Raw genomic sequence first — 20,068 nt, forward strand, 5'->3', positions numbered from 1 at the left:
TCAATTAGAAGTAGTAAAATATAATTACACAAAATTGTATCCTTTCATTTTCTACCCTTAAAAAAATCGCCCCAGTAAAGATCTTAACCCCATTCGTAACCTTTTAGAATCCGCAGGTCGTAAAAGAGGAAGGTTCGCAGAGAGGTCCTTTTTTAAAAGAAGAAGATTGTGGTCCTAAGTTCGTGGCTGACCCTCGGCAATGCACCTTATCGTCGTTGCACGCGGATGATCGGTGCATACAGCCTTTGGAGATCCGGGAACACGAATGGATTATGACGGATAGTCGACAGCGCTGCTCGAGGTACTTAACCGGCCACCATTACCGCGGGAGCCATTTTTCAAACGGACGAGGTATCGTTAGCGGCGTTGAAGGCATCTCTCTTTTTTCCGCAGAGGACTCGAATTAACCGGCACGCTATCGGGACTTTCTTGATATCGGTACCACGAGGACCCTCAAAAGTCGCACCGCCACAGGATTATTAATTTCTCGACACGACTGAAAGCGCACCGCTTCGTACGGCAAGCTCCGAAAGGACTTTCACTCGGCCAGGAGATAATAAGAAAAATGAAAAGGTCCTCTGTTGTGTTCTTACCGGAATGCTTGAGATGCAACGAGGATTCCACGGAAGAAGCATTCGTTCGGTCGGTACTGTTACTTCTTTTCTACCAACAGGTCTTTCGTGCTTACTTACGAGTTTTGTTTGCCTTTTTGGGGTCTTGCGTGGTTGTCGATACGGTCGAATAACAGGTGATCTTATGGCAAGTTTCGAATACTTTCTTAGGCATTTGTATCATTAATCAGACAATAATGGCTGGTATAAACGAGCCTCGATTAATCTTTGTCCACGCTTATACCTGTACTATTTCTGACGTTACGACAGCCACGACACTCGATAAAATCATGATCGAGTTACATCGAAATCTTTCCACCACCAAAAAACTAATGCTTTCTTTTTACCTGTAAACTCATCCAGAGCTTCTTACAATATCATTTTTACACCGCGGTTTTCGGGACATCGTCGAGTAACAGACACTCGATACACCCGGACACGTTTCTCGATCTGCGAATGGACAAGAAAAAAGGCGGAGGAAACGAATTGTCAGCGGAGGAATGTCGGTGGACGGTTTCGCGATGGACGCGAATCGAATTCAGTGGGAAGAGCAGCCCGACCGCAATGCAACGGCCAACGTCTCTGCGAGAGGAGATATCCCCGTGAGAATACGAATGGACCATCCGGTACAATAATATCGCGACCCTGCGGCTTCGTCGAGCGTTATTATCCGACTGGAAACGCCTTCCATCTTGCCCTTTGTCCGCAATCTAAATCTTAGTTACGACTTAGCTACGGTGCTTATGGTTTTGCGGTAATTGTAATAACAGACATCAACCTTTTTCCGTGATTGACCTAACCCGGTTGAACCATGAACCACAGTTTACAGCATGTGTGTACAAAAGAAAACAGCGGTGGAGAACGCTTTACACCCGGCGATTTTTACTTACTGGAATTTCAAAACCTGGGGGTGGATGAAGAATTTGAAGACATAGAAAATTGTGGATGAAAAAATCTGGGATTGTTGCAAGAAATTCAAAAGATGTCCTCAGACTTAAAGTTCGAGAACGAATAAGTTTGAACCTACAGTAAGTATCTAATAATGGTTTTGAGAAACAGATTTCGCGCTAACTATCAGATTTTCCTTGAAATTTCCGTGAACATCCTCGTCCAGAATAGAGCGACGTGGCCACAGTAACACTTCAAAGCGTATTTATTCGAGCGAAACTGCCGGAGCGAATAAGTAATTTCAGAGGGGTTTAACCTTCATGAAAAATTCCATGCACCGGGGCGCTTTGTGAATCCGCCCAACCAAGCGGCGCTCGTAATGTATGCCACGGCTTAAAAGCCTCCTCTCTATGGAATGCGCAATTATTTTTTAATGCAGATTATTAAATGCTCGCGTGTCCACGGTATCAACGCGTAGCCGCTCTGATCATTCGCGATCCGTCTTTGCTGGAAAGAACCGGGTTACGCAACTGCCTGTCGAAACTGCGCCGGTATACTCGACGTGATTTCGAACGAGATCGCGAATTTATGCGTCCGATCGTTCGACGATATTCCTTGTATTACTTCCTGGACGTTAATTTTTCATGGGGGTAACGCGAAACGCGGATCAACGAGGTTGTTACTTGGAAACTGGAGAACGGCGTGTTCGCTTCGATTGGAATACTTACTCGAAAGGGATACTGTTCTGAATGTGGTACAGTCAATAACAAATCTTACCTGTTAAAATATAGCCAAGGAAATTGGAATAGATAGGGATTCTAGGAATAGGTATTTTGAAATTTGGAAATTTTGTGAATTATGAAGAACAAAATTTTTTTGTTAACATATTAGTCCCGGTCGATGGGTGTTAGTAAAAAAATCTGCACATAAAGTGTTAAGTAAGATTCGTAAGCGCCACATTTTGAGTAGAATTCGGTATAACTCAAGGACTGTATAGGAATTTAATTATAAATGCGAGGTACGTTCTTTACACGCAATTGCCAACATTCGATTTTCCAGGACGCATATACACGTCGAGCGGAGTGAAAGGGTTAATAAGCAAGGGAATGGTAGATCGCGAGGCGTAATCAGCGAGCACCGCGAAATCTGATGCTGGATCTGATGCCTCAAATGCTTTCAGAGGATCTTTGTGGCGAACTCGAACGCGTGCAACAGGATTCGAGGGGAAAACCGAGCAAAAGGAGATGCAAGGAAAGAACGCAGGCAGGGTAAGAGATACGTTGAAGTGGAAATCGGGGGAAGAAGGAAAGAGGAAACAGAAGCAGAGGCGGTTAAAGAAGGTCGGTGGTTACGACGCCAGAGTCTGGCTCGCGTGCTAAACTATGCGTGTAATATGGTGAATTATTTTAGCTCGAGCACTGGCCCGGCTGTTCCAAGCCGTACGCACATGGGAAAGAGATTACGCCACCTTGAATTCTTAAGCCGCTGTTGCAATTGCCAAGTGCAGCCGGGGGCAAGTCGCCAGCCGGTCTAATTAACGGCCACGACGACCCATCGAGAGAGCCGACTCGTCGAAAACGATTAAAAAGACAACCGTGCCGCTTGTGTGTCTTTTTTTTCTTTACCGTCGTATATACACGCGTGCCTGTTTCTTCTTCGTTTTCTTCTTCGTTTAGACGAAGAACGAGCTTGCCGCAGTATACGCGCTTTTGCTTCTGTGATCCTCGAACACTTGTTGTACCCGAGAGCCATGAGGCTGGATCTAATTGCACGTATAACTCTTGCAATAAATTCGATACGTTCATGGAGCATAAATTTGATTTCAGTGTAAGAGATTTGTCCGTTAGGTGTTTGTCGATTTAATGAAATAGAATTAGATTGCGTTCGAGGTGATTTACGCGTGTTGAATCACTTGGGACTCGATTGTAAAGTGTACCCGGTTCTATTGGATTGCTGCTGAATGAATGACCGATTATCGTTCTTGGGTTTCACGCGGTCGGACGTGATTTACATGTATCAATCAGATTAGGTACGAGCTACAAGATTAGGTAAGGCTATCAACACGGTAGTCTAACGCATATTTTTGGGTTAATCGTCGTTTCTACATAAATCACCTCCTATTATGTTGCAAGACTCCGAGTACGACCGAGTAACTCTCGATTTTTTGCGTCTACAGTTTTGCCTTTTAAAAATATTGTAAAGTTCTACAATTAATAAATCGTATAAAAGCCCCCGGGATTATTACTTTTATGAAACAATTATAATTCAGTGGAGACAAATTAGGAGAACACGGGTTATGCGATGAAGCTTAATATTTTAATTGATTTAATTTCCTCTCAGTTATTCGAGGAACGCGTGGATGAACGTTATAATATAGTAGACGTTCTGACCGTTCTCCATACGTTTTGCTTTTCATTAGCTTTATTTCCGCCAGAGTTCCTATAGTAATTAGCGAAGAGTAAAGTTTGATAATATAACGGATACAATGAAATTTTCTAAATGTGGTATATTGTAGCGAGACACTGTGTACGATTCATTTCGATGATGTCATCTGGATACTCCAAATGAACATATCGTCATAGATTGACAGAGTAATCAAAGCAAGTGAGCAAATCAGCTGGAATTTGACGGATTGGTACATCTGGATATCGCGATTGTATTCCAGTCGACAATTGGAGAATACATGGAACTACGTCGTCGGGATCGATTCAAACCTAATATCGCATCGGCTCCAATCAGAGGAACGTAATTCTGTCTGACAACGTAACATCGTCTTTTTCTTTTCCTACTTGTGCGTTGAATTTACCCGATGTGAACAAGCACCACGATGAATACTAAAAACACGTAATACGATTCAGGACGTGATACAATATATCGATCGTTTTCAGAACGAAATCTCTGTAAAAGGAAAAATCTTTCGGAAACTTTTGAATTTTACAAAAAAGTAAGCACGTTCTTTCCGCGTACGAAATTTAATGAAACGATATAATAGATTAAATTGAATTTATCGTGCTCGGTTAATTGCGTTCTGTGCTCAATTACCCAGATTGTTGAATCTACAATTCAAATGCACCGATCTAGCGTAAAATCAGCTGACTTTTCCCTCGGTTGTTACGAATTCAATAAGCGGCCGAAAAGAGAACGATTCAAAGGAAACGCCACTGCAACTGCACGCACGTTCGCCGATTATTTTCAAATTTCAATTAAACTGTTGCGAAATCCGGCGCTGCTGGTAGAACTTCGAAATCGCTGTAACGGGAGTTAAGAATGGCCAGCATCCTGCGATAAATTGAGCAACTTAAATTACTTTCCGCCCTTACCGAATTGCCAGTTGCACGAGCTCGATCGACACGCTGCGCCGATCTATTCACTGAAAATGTGTACTGTTATGTACTTGACCGACTTTGTTGTCCAGGTTCCGTTTAACTTTTTCGGAACCAATCGGTTATTAAACATCATTGTTAAACGTAACAATAGTACATTTTGATTTCATCGCCGCTAACGCTACAAAATAATTTAGCTGAAAAATGAATTTCCAACTTTGTATTGTATAAAATGTTATGAACTACAATTTTACTGCACATGTTTCGTGTATTGTATTATCAATTTCTCTTCGCAACTCCGGTCTTGGCAGCGTAACGAAAGTTTGCACGTACACCACATAGAAAATTGCGGGAAAAAAACTATAGTGAATAGTAAAAATTTCGACTTCCTATCGAACTGAAAGACCTCTAAAAAATAACGAACGATATCCACTAACGTGTACGTTTTTTTAAATAACTCGATGGTCCGTGACACGTAAACATTTGCAACGACCGCAGCGATATTTCGAACCGACTGTAATTCTAGCGACGAAAAAGTACGCAATCAAATAAAAATACTGCGAAGTTTCCGTGGCGAGTGAAAACAGAAATTCGAGCGCTCCATCGTTTTCAATATTTTCACTGTAACATCGCCGGACAACATTTTGAATTGAATCTGCGAGCTTTATGATACTCTAGTTGCGGAAGAATCATTGCATAAATTTTTCCGTCGCATCGTGGTTGAATGCCAGCTACAGGGGAAGGTAAAAATGTGATGATTAAACAATAACGTGATATTATAGTTAATGAGGAGGCATGTACTGAACTTTCCATTGTAACGTTAAAATGTTCAACGAGTTCTTTTCCGTATGATGTTGTTTTCGTTCGTTGTTTGATGGAAATTAAAATGAAATACAGTGGAAATACGGGTTTGTTGAAAATTTTATTTGGCAAACGGGGTCAAATTTAATTTTGAAGAAAATTAAAAATGCAAGATTCAGGAAAATATGGAAATGAAGAAGATTCTACAGGTTTCTACTTTTGAGACCCCCATATCAATATGTTTTGGATATCGACGATATGTCGGTATTTCAATATTAATAAACATTGCGAATTCAGAAATATTCACGATAGATATCGACCCTCTGAAATTTCCATTTTATAGCGAGCGTTCTGTTTCTAAAAGTGTCTAGTATTTTTGAATAAAATTTAAATATATTAACCACCGCGATAACCCATAGAATGGTGCGCTGTTTAAAATTTAAACGGGACACTTTAACGAGAAGCTATTGAGCAAGTCAAGCTTTAATAGTCTATTATGTAATTTCCCCGGAGGAACGTGTACTCGAATATCGGAAAAGACTGATTAATAATGACAGCAAATTGAATAAATAATTCACGCTTAAGCGAAATCGCATCAAGGCTCACGCAGTCACCAATAATGATGCCATTCATAATTGTTGTAGACACGAATTTTAATTCCATGCATTTTAAAAAATATATTGTCACAACGAGAACAGATTCAGAATAATTCGATACAACCAAACAGTTTACAAATAATTTAGCTGATACGTTTAAGCGAATCTGAATGTGCACTCGTGTCATGGTCCATTTGGTATCATTTAATTCTGTGCAATGATTTTTATCTTTCGTTAAAGCTTGCTTCAATTGCGTATTTTAACAATTAATTGTGTCAAAAAATTTGCGAGATGTGTTTTTTGTACAATATACAAATTTGATGATAATCGGAGAATAGGCATTAACTTTCAGCTGTTGAAGCGTCGAATCGGTTTCCAATGGAATCGACCGATCGTGTGCCAACCAAAGGAACGAGTTAATAGGTTCGTGCACGAAACAGTTGATGCTGTCGACGATAATTCATAGCGGAGAAGCAATAATCCATTTAATCATTCGAATCGTCGAGGGAGCAATTCAGATACGAGAAATTAATCAGACCGATTAAACGTCGCCCAACGATTTCTCTTTTTTGAATTCTCAAGTTAATTTAGGAAAATGTACACAGCTATCTTATTAACTATAGAACCAAAAGAAAAAATATGACTATTTTTTTTTCATTAAATAATTGATGTCCTAGATTTATTTTCTTTTACAACAAAACGTCAAGTGCTGCTTTAATACGAAATTTATAACGTCCACAGTTCATTCAGTCCATGTAATCAAAACCGCGTGAAAATACGAGTAAAAGTAGAAGATTGGGAATCAGGAAAAAACGTATCTAGTTCAAATAGTACTTGGTGAAGTTCAAACAACGAAGTATCCGTTCAGCAATCCGATCTGGTATCTGTTTCCTGTAGCAATACGTTCTTCTGTATCCTCTAGCGAATTGTCTCGTTTCTTTTCCGCCAAGAATTCTCGCCAAGAACGTTCTTGAGTATGCTCGTACATGCTATCGTCCAATTTTTTCGACTTGCATCCTTTCTTACGTAGAATGTATAAGCAAAATTCCATTTGCAATAGAATGCTTAAGACAGCATTGTAACCTAATTCCTTCTCTGTATAATTTTCTCCTGATGTCTCATGAAGCACCGTTCATATCTGTGACTCACCGTGCACTGATAATTATACCTGACGTATCGTGACATATCCATTGGAAGCATGATTTAAGATGTGCAAACGCAATAATGAAAAATCATCGAAGAACGATTGGAGGAAATCGAACGATTTGACGAAGTGACGTTGTCGTCGTTATTAAGATTTCATGGCGCCTCATCTGGTCGTAGCGTTGGTCAGGTAGGCCGGTCTACAATTTACACCGGCTGTAATTCATTTCGCTGGCGATAAATAACTCTAATGACAGTTGAATGGCGAGGAAGGCGGGAATCACGGCCAACAAGGGCTCAGGTTGCAGGAACTCACCGGTATACCCGTCCGTTCGATGTCTTGCTGCTTAACGGCCGATCCACGTGAAAGCGACGCGAATCACGTTTTACACGTACGTACAGTGCCGTGAACGCGATGCCCTGCACTTCGGATCATTAAGCACGGATTTATAGAATTGATTAGTCCAGGAATGGCAGCGATACGCGTACATCAACCGGCAAAATATGTACGGACGCAGACATCCGGCGAACCTTCGATATTTACGAAGCTGTTTGAATAGCTGGACGTAAATTGGTATCTTATCGGGTTATTTAGTTATCGTAACGGCCGCTTCGCGAGCGTCAGGAATCGTCTTTTCCATGGTGTCCCGTGGAATTCTTGTTTTCCCGCCTCCAGCTGTAGCCCGTACGAGTCGATTCGCTTATTACTACCCTTCAACCGATCCTTTTCGATCGTGACAATTTTATTAATTTCCACTTTACGATGCACCTTTAATACCCGTTCCCGGACATACGTTGTATTTCATAGGGTAGCAATTAATACTTTTAACAACTTCGCACTGTGTGTTCTCGAGAAATATAGGATCGCGCGTAATTGCCGAGTTGCTTCTATAAAATGAGGAGTAATATTTCTTATTTTAAGTGACACTTCCTTTAGGTAGTCGCATACGTATAATTACAAACTGTTGACTATATTTGCAATAACTTTATTAAAACTTCTAGGAACACGCTTTTCTTTAAAATTGAAATCTGTATACCAACACATTCAAACATACATTATTCCACTGTACATAATAGTGCACAACAATTACAACAATATTTTCCTCCCTTAAGAAAAAATCCATAAAAATTTCCAGCAACGTTTTTGTATCACAAGTAGAATCTCGTAGCAAATAATCTTCGATGGTGCAACCGATACCAAGAAGAAACGAAGCATGGCATATTTTTAACGAGATAATAGCGATGATAATTTCGCGAGTGGTTATTAGTCTGAAGCACTTAAGGCGCTGTACAAGGCGAGTTAAGTGTGCAAGATCGAACAGACGACGACGTTAGTTGTCGGTCGTTATTTCTATTATCAATTACCGCTTTTATGCGAGCCAGACAACGAGCAGAACACGGGCCTGCCCGCGATCATAAAGCCACCCCTACGCCCGGAGACCGGCGACATGTGTAACAATAGCAATAACAGTAGCTACGTCGTTCCGAGCAATGATTTCAAATTGTTTTACGCTGCTAATAAATGTCAATCGATACCACGAGCACGATTGCATCGTTTCTTCCGTTATACCGCTACCGAGAATAAAAAAAAGTCTCGTTGCTATAAAAGTTCGAGGCAAAGTTTCCACGCGTCGTTTTATTTTAGAATTCTTTTCAAATACACAGGTTATCGTTTTTTCCTGGATTGAAGAAAAACAAATGTTCAGGTTATTCGTAGCAAGTTTGATAAGACAATTACAAGATCATGGTGAATAAGATGTTCTTGTTTTTCGCGCGTTTCTTATGAATTTTGATGTTCAGGGTATAAGCTTAGGAAAAGAATACCAAATCGTTTCAAGGATAGAAGAGCGGACTCGAGGAACGTGTATAGAAGAAAAATAAAACAAGCCCGAAGCAGCATGTAGAACGAGCCAACGATCTCGTGTGACGAGAGATAAAATAAGAAACTACTACGGGGGTACCAAAAAACAGCAGGACAGCTGGCAGAACGAGTCACGTGAAAGCGAATATAATTATGAAAATAACAGGTCTAAGAGACTGAAAAATAAAGGAGAAACGATCGAGTCATCGTATGGACCATACTGCGTAATAAGTAATAATGTAAAACACACTTTGCTGCAGTGTTTTACACGTGTATTACTGACAGGTTGCAATTTTTATGTGTCAGCCTGTTTTCCGTTCAATGAAATTCTTTCGTGTATCTTGTCGTATCAACGAATCCATAAACTCATCGATCACTTTCTTTTCTCCTTCAAGTTTATACTTAAATGATACTTCTTTCGTAATTGTTCGGCACACGTTAAGTGTTCTGTAGATACAAGTAGATAAAAAGTAAACGGTTCAGACTTATCCGGGAAAAGAATCGCAAAGGATTAAACACGATGGACTACCTTTATAACTCAGCGAAGGAAACTGAATCCTGTAAGCCTTACCAAACGTTCAGTCGCGCGTAACCAGTCGCAGTTCTGCGCATCGTTGGACGATTTCCTTTTATTTCATACTCGTTGACCACGCGTTTTCCGTATCACGTAGCACGCGGAATAGAACGACTAACGAGGTATCGTAGTCGTAACGTGCCGGTGCACAACGTACCCACGGCTACAGATGCCAGCGAGCCTTCCTGGAGGCTCCAATTAATTGTGGTATCATCACGCGACCGCGTTATGTGCACGCGTGTACACTACTGGGCATAGTTGCTTTCTCTAGCAAAAATGGCGGCTTTCATAAAATACCACTCCTTTCTTTTTGGATGACACATCTTAGAAGATGACGATTTTTGATCTCGAAAATTTGACAATTTGGGGGTGTAGAAATTTAGGGATGTAGAAATTTGGGAGTTTGGAAGTTTGGTGCATTTGAGAATTGGGGGGCGTAGAAATTCGGGGATGTGGAAATTTGGGAGTTTGGAAGTTTGGTGCATTTGAGAATTGGGGGGCGTAGAAATTTGGGAATGTGGAAATTTGGGAATTTGGAAGTTTGGTGCATTTGAGAATTGGGGGGCGTAGAAATTTGGGAATGTGGAAATTTGGGAATTTGGAAGTTTGGTGCATTCGAGAATTGGGGATGTGGAAATTTGGGAGTTTGGAAGTTTGGTGCATTTGAAAATTGGGGGCGTAGAAATTTGGGGATGTGGAAATTTGGGAATTTTGGAAATTTTGTACATTTGAGAATTGGGAATGTAGAAATTTGGGGATGTGGAAATTTGGGAGTTTGGAAGTTTGGTGCGTTTGAAAATTGGGGGCGTAGAAATTTGGAGATGTGGAAATTTGGAAATTTGGAAGTTTGGTGCATTTGAAATTTGGGGATGTGGAAATTTGGGAATTTGGAAGTTTGGTTCATTTGAGAATTGGGGGCGTAGAAATTTGGGGATGTGGAAATTTGGGAGTTTGGAAGTTTGGTGCATTTGAGAATTTGGGGAGTGAAAAGTTAGAGATGTGGAAATTTAGGAATTTTAGCAATTTTATAAATTTTAGACTTTGAGGAGTGAAAAGTCTGGAGCTAAAAAATTGCTAAAATTTGTATATTTAAGAATTTAGGGATTGAAATGTTGGGAACTGCGAAATTAGGACAATTTGGGAAACTTGAGAATTTTAGAAAAATTTAAGAACTTGAAAATTGAGAACCTTAATCATGTACCAATTTCCTAAATTTAACAATCCACCAATTTAAAAGTTTGAGAATTCAGAAGTTCAAGAAATTAGATGATGTGATATAAAAATTTGAAACAGTGGAAGATTCATCCTCTTAGCCTAATCCAAATGCTACGAATGTTGCAGCAAAGTGTACACGCGGAACCAGCTTGCAGTACACAGTGTGCTGAAACTGCGAAGTCGTACTTAAAAGAGGGTTGACCTGATCACCGGCGGATTAGAAGCACTCGACGCTGTTCGCTCGATATTCACGGATGCAATGGCTGCTCCTTTTGTTCGATTTCGAAGCTGAACGGGATTTCTACGGACGTTTCAGCTTTCTCTGGTGTTAACGATGGTTACGGCCATAAATTGTTACGCGGTTCCATTTTCCATCGTATATCGTTCGGTGAAACAGTAAATTGCTCGATATTTTAGACTCCAATTAAACGATATCGAGGCTTTGTTTTCCTTTATGAGTTAACGAAGCATAAATCATAGTATAACCATCAAGTATATGATAATTTAATTTTCCAAAATTTCTTCTTAAAACGTATCATCTCCAAATTGTTTACGTATTTCGTTAATTTTTATTTTAAAAATTGACTACGAAAGATATTAGGAAAGTTTTAATTGTTTCGATTGAAATTTACAGATGTTCGTTTTCATTAACGAAACCATTGGGAATGCAGCATGAAGATACGCATCCCCATTAGCACTTTCCTCTTGAATTGCTAAGTTAATGTTTATAGAAGGTAGTCGTTTCGATTACGAGATTTAGGAAGAAAGGTTTCGTTAATGGACTGGATACATCCACCTTAATTGGTAGAACTATCGTACCTTCGAATCCTAATCCAACAATCCGGTTTGTTCGCGTTTCTCTCTGCCACGATGTTAATGTTAATGTTACCACGTCGAACAAGATTTCTATCAATGTTTCAGCTCCTTTTTGCTTTTAACTCGATTTCCTACATCAATAGTTACACGGTACCTGGATTATAGTAATTTGTAATTATGGAATGATAAATTTCATATTGACCGAGTAAATTTTGTTGATACAGGTTCGATTTAAATTAATGAAACCAATAAATTTTCATAGATTACTGAAAATTATAGCGGTGTCCATTGACATTGATACAGACGCGGAGATTTCAATGAGCGATCAAGAAATGTGGATATGAACACTCCCGATACTAATATCTTTACAGAAAATTCTAAGACCGGTAAAAGATCATTCTGGTTACGTTTATGCAACCAAGTAGAATGTCTGAAACGTACACCTCTGCAAAAGTTGTTTCACGTAACGTTTGCGGTCATTCATTAAACGATAACATGCTTACTAATCTGAATTTGCAGTTTCATAAGGATAGAGCTAAATTCTTTATCTTTTTCCAGGTTCCGATAACACAATCAACCTATGTTGTCATTTATTTTCCCTTCCTCGCTTTTAATTTACAAGCAGGATTTGCGATAAAACTCCATCGCGTATTTTCCCGCAAAAATCATCGCGGAAGTCAAACGCTACTCGACCAACCCGTAGCTGCATAGCTTGAATCGGAAATAAATCTTGCTGCATAAATCGCGAACACGTAGACACTTTATTCCGTCCTCTTGTCGCTGCCTCAAGCTGAAATTAACTTACAGCTTTTTTTACCACGCGACAACGGGGACAGAAAGCATTCGTCATGTTTTCGAATCGACGCTTGACGATGCTTAAGGGAGCTGTGACTCCGTTTCCCCTCGACTCGAGAAACTTTTCTGCAAGAAGAAACGAATCCCTGTAACCGCGAAAAGAACCACGTCGCTTCCGACAAACTTTTCGCTAACTGATCCGTCCACTTTTTGAACGCTGAGTTCAATAAAAGTGTCGGTGATACCCAAGCGTGACATCCAGCAACAATAAAATTGCGCTGTGTACATTAAATAAACACATACTGATTTTCTAAAAATTTATATTGTACCTATTTCTAAATGTTATACTACAATTTCGTGACGAAAGTTTGTGACGAAAATAGTAAAGTTAGAAGAAGCTTCTGAGTAAAATCAGCAGGGTTTCAAAGTTAAATGAAGCCAATAATTCGGATATCTCTGCCCGAAGGCAAGTATGAGGGGTTAAATCAATACCGTTGCTCATCTACGAGCCTAGTGGCAATCAAAGTGATAAGGAACTGCGAACTCGACGAAGTCACGATTCAACGGTCGCAGCCATATCTCACTGTTCTCTTAGTTCGTGAGTCGATCATGTTAATTAATCGTGGGTCGAGCATAAAGCACAGCAAGAAATCCGACTTTAGGTGGAGTTGTGACGCAGCTCGGGGCAAGGAAAGTCACGGGGCACGATGGAAAGTGCGATAGGAATGGCGCGAAGAGGAACGAGAGACGTCGCGAAAGAGGGTTGAGACGGTCGAGATAAATCGTGGAAGTCGGTCTGCGGCCTTATTACATCGTAAATTCCCGCTTAGTGATGGATAACATTAACCCATCGGCAACGACAAATTACTTAACCCCGGCGAGGATCAGGATGAACCTTTGCTCACCCGGAACTGGCCTCTCCTTCCGACGTGGACCAGTAACCCGGATCGATGCTTAGCTTCACACAACTCGTCGCAGTTGCGAAAGTCTGTCGTAAAGATCGGTTCAATCGGAAGAGCAAAACTTTTGCGGGAAACAATTCGGTCGCTTTGTCTTCTTAACTGAGCGGTTCCATTAATCGACCGCATACATCACTTCACCCGACACTTCCGTAAACGAGTTAGAAAAAGTCTTCAGTCTGATTTATATGCATTGTTGTGATTAGTTTGGTAATTTAGGAACAAGTTCGGTCGTCTATATTTAACCATAGGATAAGTTTTGAGAATTCAAGGAGTGAAGTCTACTTTTCTTGCATTTCTGATTGGTGACAAACTAACTGCAGTGGTAAAACAGATTTAGTAGTGGGTGAAGGTAATAAAGAACAACGGACATTATCCACTGGTCCTATTCTTTCGGCGATCCTTGTTTCACAGAGAAATTCCGCGTTGGTTCTCGCGAAGGAAGCCGAAGGAACGTGCGCCGCGACAAAGCTCTCCATCTCGTTAGGAGTGAGCGTTCGAACGCGACCGTTCATTTGCTCCGGCAGATCGTCCCTGATAAGTGTGCTGGCCCAGCCAACGTCATATCTCGTGAAAGTTCGATAACGATCTTTTCCTGCGGCATCCGCCTCGATACAATGCAAACTTAATTAAATAGAACGCCGTCGCCGCTTTTCTCGTCGTCGAGTGCTACTACTAGTATACTCTCGGCTCTCGCCGTTACACGGTCCTCTCTAACAGAAAGCAAATGGGTTTCACGAGAACGGCACAATGCCGTGTGTCTAGCGAAGATAGCCAGGGTATATATCGGATGGAAGCGTCTTCTCGTTGACGTTGCAGCTAGAATCGGCGTTCCGTTTCAGGCCTCGTTCGCAGACACGCGGACTGCACAATCGCACGGGACACCTCTTTGAAATTTGAAATGCACCAGTCGCCGACAATTTATAAGCTCCTCGTGTAAACTGCCGCTGACAACTTCTCCACGCTTATTGAAATTGCTAAATGAAACGCTGCTAAACGACGACAGGGGGACTCGCCTGATAGCATTGTGCGTGCTCGATGGAAGAAACATGGAGGCTACGGTTGAAACGCTCGCTGTTCGACTACCATTCTCTTTACAAATAATGGTGCTGAAACTACATTTCTATTTTCGCATTAGAATAAATTAACGGACCTGCTTTTCCCGTTGAAATAAACTTATTCTGAAAGACCTGTACTTCTTAATCTCCGTGATAAATAACCTTCAGACCCTCCATCTTGTTGTCTACACTTCCGAATTTTTAACATCAGACAATGTAACTATCTATATGCAACTATGTATATTTAAAGTTAAATTCAGAATCGATAGAAATTAAATTCACTTCGTTTAATTGTATCGTTTAATCCGTTTAGTCTTTATGATTTTAAGGAGCGTCGTTAAACAATAAAAACTTGCCAAGGCAAAAAATAATAATTGATTGTCATCCACGCTTCAACAACGCGGAATCGAAATGTCCATTAATACGGTGAGTACTTTTAAAACGATTTCGAAATTCGTGAAACGTGACGGAACAAAGTGCAATTCAATCACGTACAACGTTCGAAAAAAAGCTTTTCCCGTACGTGTCACCTTTTCGATGGTGCGTATTATTACGAGTTATTGGCTCGAAACGTCACGCGCCTCGCGTTTAATTCGCGACAGATTATTTGCATTCACGAGCGAACCGCATGCTAACGAAAAAAAAATGCTAAACTGTTTCGTGAATGGAATCGTCGCGAGAAATATTCCGGGAATGCGACGCTTCATTCTACGCCCTATGCATCTCGACCAGCATCGGTTGTTTGAAAAATCTCTATACGGGTAATTAAAGCTGTTCGAGCGACATAATGGAATACGAGCGATTCCGCGTGTAAGCGTGCATTTATGTCGCGACGTGTTTCAATTTCTAAACAGTTTTCAATGAAAAGTATGCATAACTTCTTCCACAAAATTAGTTCTAGCAAGGTAATAGAGAGGAGTGAAAAATGCTTTGCTTTTCATACTTACAGTGACTGCGATAAATGTAAAAATAAAGACAGACTTGCTCTTCTGAATTCTTAGAGCTCATGTACATACTTGTGATATTAATGCATTATGAAGGAGTGCACATAATGCAACACACGGTGCCGCATGACAATATAACGCTCGCAGTTATTACGTTATCCACAAATTAGGTAATGTGGAAATGGGAAGCTTGATACCTTTGAAACAAGTGAGCGCAAAGATGGTAGCAGTATAAATTACCCTTTTCGGCTTCAGTAAATAATAGCACGCTAATACAATTTTCTAGCCATGACCCGTTAACGTGTCACCATACGTTCACGAACATTGAACGTATCGATGACCTGAGGAGGTTGTGTCCAGGAACAGTCGGTCCAAGGGTTCGAAGCATACGGTAAAGGATTGATCGTAGTCCGCGATGTGCATAAGCGTTTAGTCTTTAGAGACGCGCCAGTTGATTTACAGCTTCCTCTCCCGTTGATCCTGGCAGCAGCAGCAGCAACAACAGCAGCAATGGCAGTACCGATAGCAGGTGTAGTAACGGCAGCAACAGCACCAGGCGTCTCCTCGGTGCACGGAATTGTGCTGAGTTCGTGCTGGCAAGGCGACGTACGAGTGATTTGCATCGAGCTCGTAGTCCACGGGAGGAGCAAGCATAACGGGCCGGTTAAGCCACTCGACGCCGCGCCATTTCGTGTCTGCCGCCTGGTCACCGGTAATTAACAGGCTCTGTAAAGCCCCGTATGAATCGAGTGGCATCAAGCTTCCTAAGGCCGTGTCAAGATGCTACCTGACCGGGACACGTCCGCTTTTCTTGCACCCTCTGCTCCCTGCTACAACCGGCACGATTAATTGTCACGGAAACGCCGTTGTTTCCACGCTCGCCGCGTCGCTCTTTGTATACCGTTGTCACCGTAATTTGTAGCTACTTGGAGCAAAGTTTTGGCGTCCACTGAAAACGGCCTGACCCGATTGCTTGCTCCGTTTACGCCTTCCAGCTTCGGAATCTACGGACTGGTCAAGATAATGGACACTTTGATACCTCGGCTCTGTGCATTCTCAAATTTTCTAACTTTGCAACCACCATTTCGAGAGTAACTTATGTTTGGTCTCAACAACTTGTTCGAATGTCTCTGAATTCCAAATTCGTTGTTTTCAAACATTTTGGTAACACATGAATTTTGTATTCATTTCACATTTGGTATTCATTTAAACGTTTGGAATATTTTGGTATTCATTTAAGCATCTTTGGTATTATTTGAAATGTTTTGGTATTCATTTAAGCATCTTTGGTATTATTTGCAAGATTTATGAATAAGTCATTCGAAGATTATTCTTGAGTTCCAGATATTTTCATCTTATTGAATGTGTTTAAGACTTTGGAACTTGTGAAAGAGGTTGTAACTGTATTACGATATCGATAGGAAGGAAAAGATCTTAATTAATAGATCCGTCAAAAAGATGATGCACTTTTAATTTGTTGTTGTCATGGATTGCCGGAAGGTATAGAGGGTCCGATATCTGGACAGGTGATCGCGATGATTTATCATTGTTGAATCTTTTAAAGGGCTACTGTAACGACGCTCCTTGGCTCATTAGAGCGTACTTTTTACGATTCCATTGGTTGATAAAGTATGCACATCTGTGCAGTGCACGTATGTAGGCGAGCGCAGCAGCCGAAACTGAAACACATGTCACACGGACTCGTTAAATCGCGTGACGCATGGAAACTTTCGAATTAATCTTTCAAGAAATTCATTACCGTCAAGCAACGCATCCGAACGTATGTACAGTTATAACGACAGAAGATAATCTTCAAAAGTCGCTGCATTATCTGAAACGGAACGGATCCGAAATCCTATTACCACTCTTTGTACAAATCAGCTTTCTTTCATTATTGAATAAAGACGATCGCTTTTGAAAGATCTCGCGTCACAAAATAAAATCGACGAAGAAATTCGCAGTTTGCGTTCTATTTTCGCGGTGCAAATGTAATGTTTTCGCTTTTGACTGAGCACGTATGCAACAGAATGTGTTTGACAGAAAATTGATGCACCTATCGCGACAAATTAACGTCGCGTACACTCGACACCCAAAAGTAATGAGCAGTGACCTTATTAATCTGGAAATTTTGAGATCGAACATCACATGGTGGCAAGTGACCGGCGAACACTTAATTGACATCGTTTTACGCTCGGCCATTTCGAACGCAACAGCCAACGGCTCGTAAATCAAGTTTTACTGTAAGCTTTTGCTTTTACGAGCCGATCATTATCTGGACATTTCAACAGAACGAAATTACTTATTCCTATCGTTAATATAAAAAGTCTATAATACTTAAATATGGTTATTTAAATTTCACGCTATTTCGGAAAATGGAATTCCATATTCAATACCGAGGTATGCAGATATGTTCGCTAGCCACATCGATACGGGATATCTCGGTGAAGTTTTTAACATATTTGTTTTACCGCGCTGACGTTGATTAACTTGCACAAAATATGACAAGCCATATCTGATGACATAGTTACATTTCGAATAAAAATGTAAATAGATGAGACATATTCCTCGTTGCATTTCTGGCTTAATCAGCTCCAACTGATATATCGCAGATTGCAATAATTTTAACATATTTTGTTATGTGAACATAAAGTTGATTAGGTAAAAGAATTTATGACTAGGCAAAAGAATTTATAACATTGAGAATTAAGTTTATTGAAATGTACATGGTAGTTGATTATTATTCCTTTGCCTGACAGTCAATTTCGAAACCTTAGCCCTTCTATTACTCGATGCAAGCAAGCTGGTCAGACATCGATACGTATACCATTCGTGAACAAGCAACGTTGTGGTGACACGTTTACGGGTCAGTGAACGAAAATCGTATTAGCGTGCTGTTATTTGCATCTGTTACAAAGCATAGCGAAACTCGAGGCGCAGTCGATAACACGTTCGGGTCTTCGAAGAAGTAGATTTGCTTGGCTTGGATGCAACGACAGAAAATTGCTTCAATATCTAACCCTCTGAGCGCTTTATTTCTCTGTTCACCTTATTTTATTACAATTTGAAACAATATTAAAATAAGTTTGTTACGATTTTTTTTAAATTAAAAGTATCTCATAAAATTGTGGTCACTTTTCCCCCCAGTGCCACTTTCGATTCGTTGATCTTTTAGGTAATCGATAGCATATGGGTATATAGGCAAACAAACGTAAATTTGAAAGGGTTCTCCGGTGTCCAAGGAGTCTCCCCTATAAGACACAGAAACATCTCAAGTTACCAGTTTGAAGAGGGATTATGGAGGATCAGGATCTATCCTTGCGGTATAAACCGTAAGATACCCCGCTCCCGTGCAATTAAATCCGCAGATCGATACCGGTTCGACCGAGCAAGGAGATAATTTCTCACCGGTAAAATGATCTCGTTCGATCATTTGTTCGACAGTGTGACAATGATAAAACGTGCGTATGAAATACGACATCAAATTCCGTATGAGCACTGTCATTAATCTTTCGGTAATTTTATCTCTAAAATTAAAAGCAACGATCCGATGGCTCATTCACTGCAAACCTCAGAAACTTCAATTTTACATATCTTCAAATTTAAATTTAGTTAAATCTCTAAATATTCTCAATTTTAAACCTAAGAAATTTTTAACAACTTCCATGTTTTCCAATATCTGAATTTGCAAAGGATTATAATTCTTTTAAACTACTCTGTATAGAATCCGTAGAGACGTGAAAGTAACTCAGCAGGGAGCACTATTTCTAGCAAAATCGGGAGAATAAATAATCCTAATATCGCCTTGGGTTAATTTATCGGGCAGATTCGTTGAAAATCCAAAAACTGGTTCTTCGACTTTCGTTTTATCAATTCTTTGTTCGAATAAGAGTTCGACGAACTAGCTAACAATACGTTCGATCGTGTTTTGGCCCACGTGGATAAATTCTCAGATTACCGAGTCAAAATTATAATGGAACAGGTGGCGGCCGGTTCACCTTGGACGCGAACATTCAGGTAGTCGTCGCGAAACTTTCATTTCGAGCGAAATTTCGAGAACGTCGGACGAATCCTATGGGCAATCTTCGAAATTACCTAGCAGTGTGATTTTCGATGTTATGGTTTCCACGCACCTGCAATCATCCGCTCGTGAAACGAACGGCAGACAGCTACGCGAAGCGTGGAATCACGAGACGTCGCTAACGCCTTCGTGTTAGCCTCTTCTCGATGAACTCTGATATAGAAAAATGAGAGAATTCATCGCAGGATTATTAAAAAATTACTTAAACGTGACGAAAATAATATCGGGGTTCGGGCAGAAGAGATCCGCGAGGATCTTTTCACGCAACGTTTCGAAGATAATCGTCTTACTTGGCGAGGGAACGTGTCCTCAAGATAAGAGGATCTTCTTGCATGCAGCTGGATTAGGTGGCTCCGGGAGCAGCAAATCTCGGCATTATGGAAACCCAAGATGCCATAATTTCCTT

The 20,068-nt window shown here is 40.6% G+C and overlaps 1 protein-coding gene across 1 annotated transcript; it reads left to right on the forward strand.

The window, feature by feature from the left end:
- Positions 1 to 442: 442 nt before the first annotated feature.
- LOC143264499 (uncharacterized) lies at positions 443 to 3,724 on the forward strand. The gene is made up of 3 exons (XM_076531973.1): positions 443 to 1,639; positions 2,680 to 2,839; positions 2,910 to 3,724. The coding sequence occupies exons 1-3, from the start codon at positions 1,557 to 1,559 to the stop codon at positions 2,970 to 2,972; spliced, it is 306 nt and encodes a 101-aa protein (XP_076388088.1). The 5' UTR covers positions 443 to 1,556; the 3' UTR covers positions 2,973 to 3,724.
- The last annotated feature ends 16,344 nt before the right edge of the window (positions 3,725 to 20,068 follow it).

Source organism: Megachile rotundata, chromosome 5 (genome assembly GCF_050947335.1).
Source record: "Megachile rotundata isolate GNS110a chromosome 5, iyMegRotu1, whole genome shotgun sequence".
Lineage (NCBI taxonomy): Eukaryota > Metazoa > Arthropoda > Insecta > Hymenoptera > Megachilidae > Megachile > Megachile rotundata.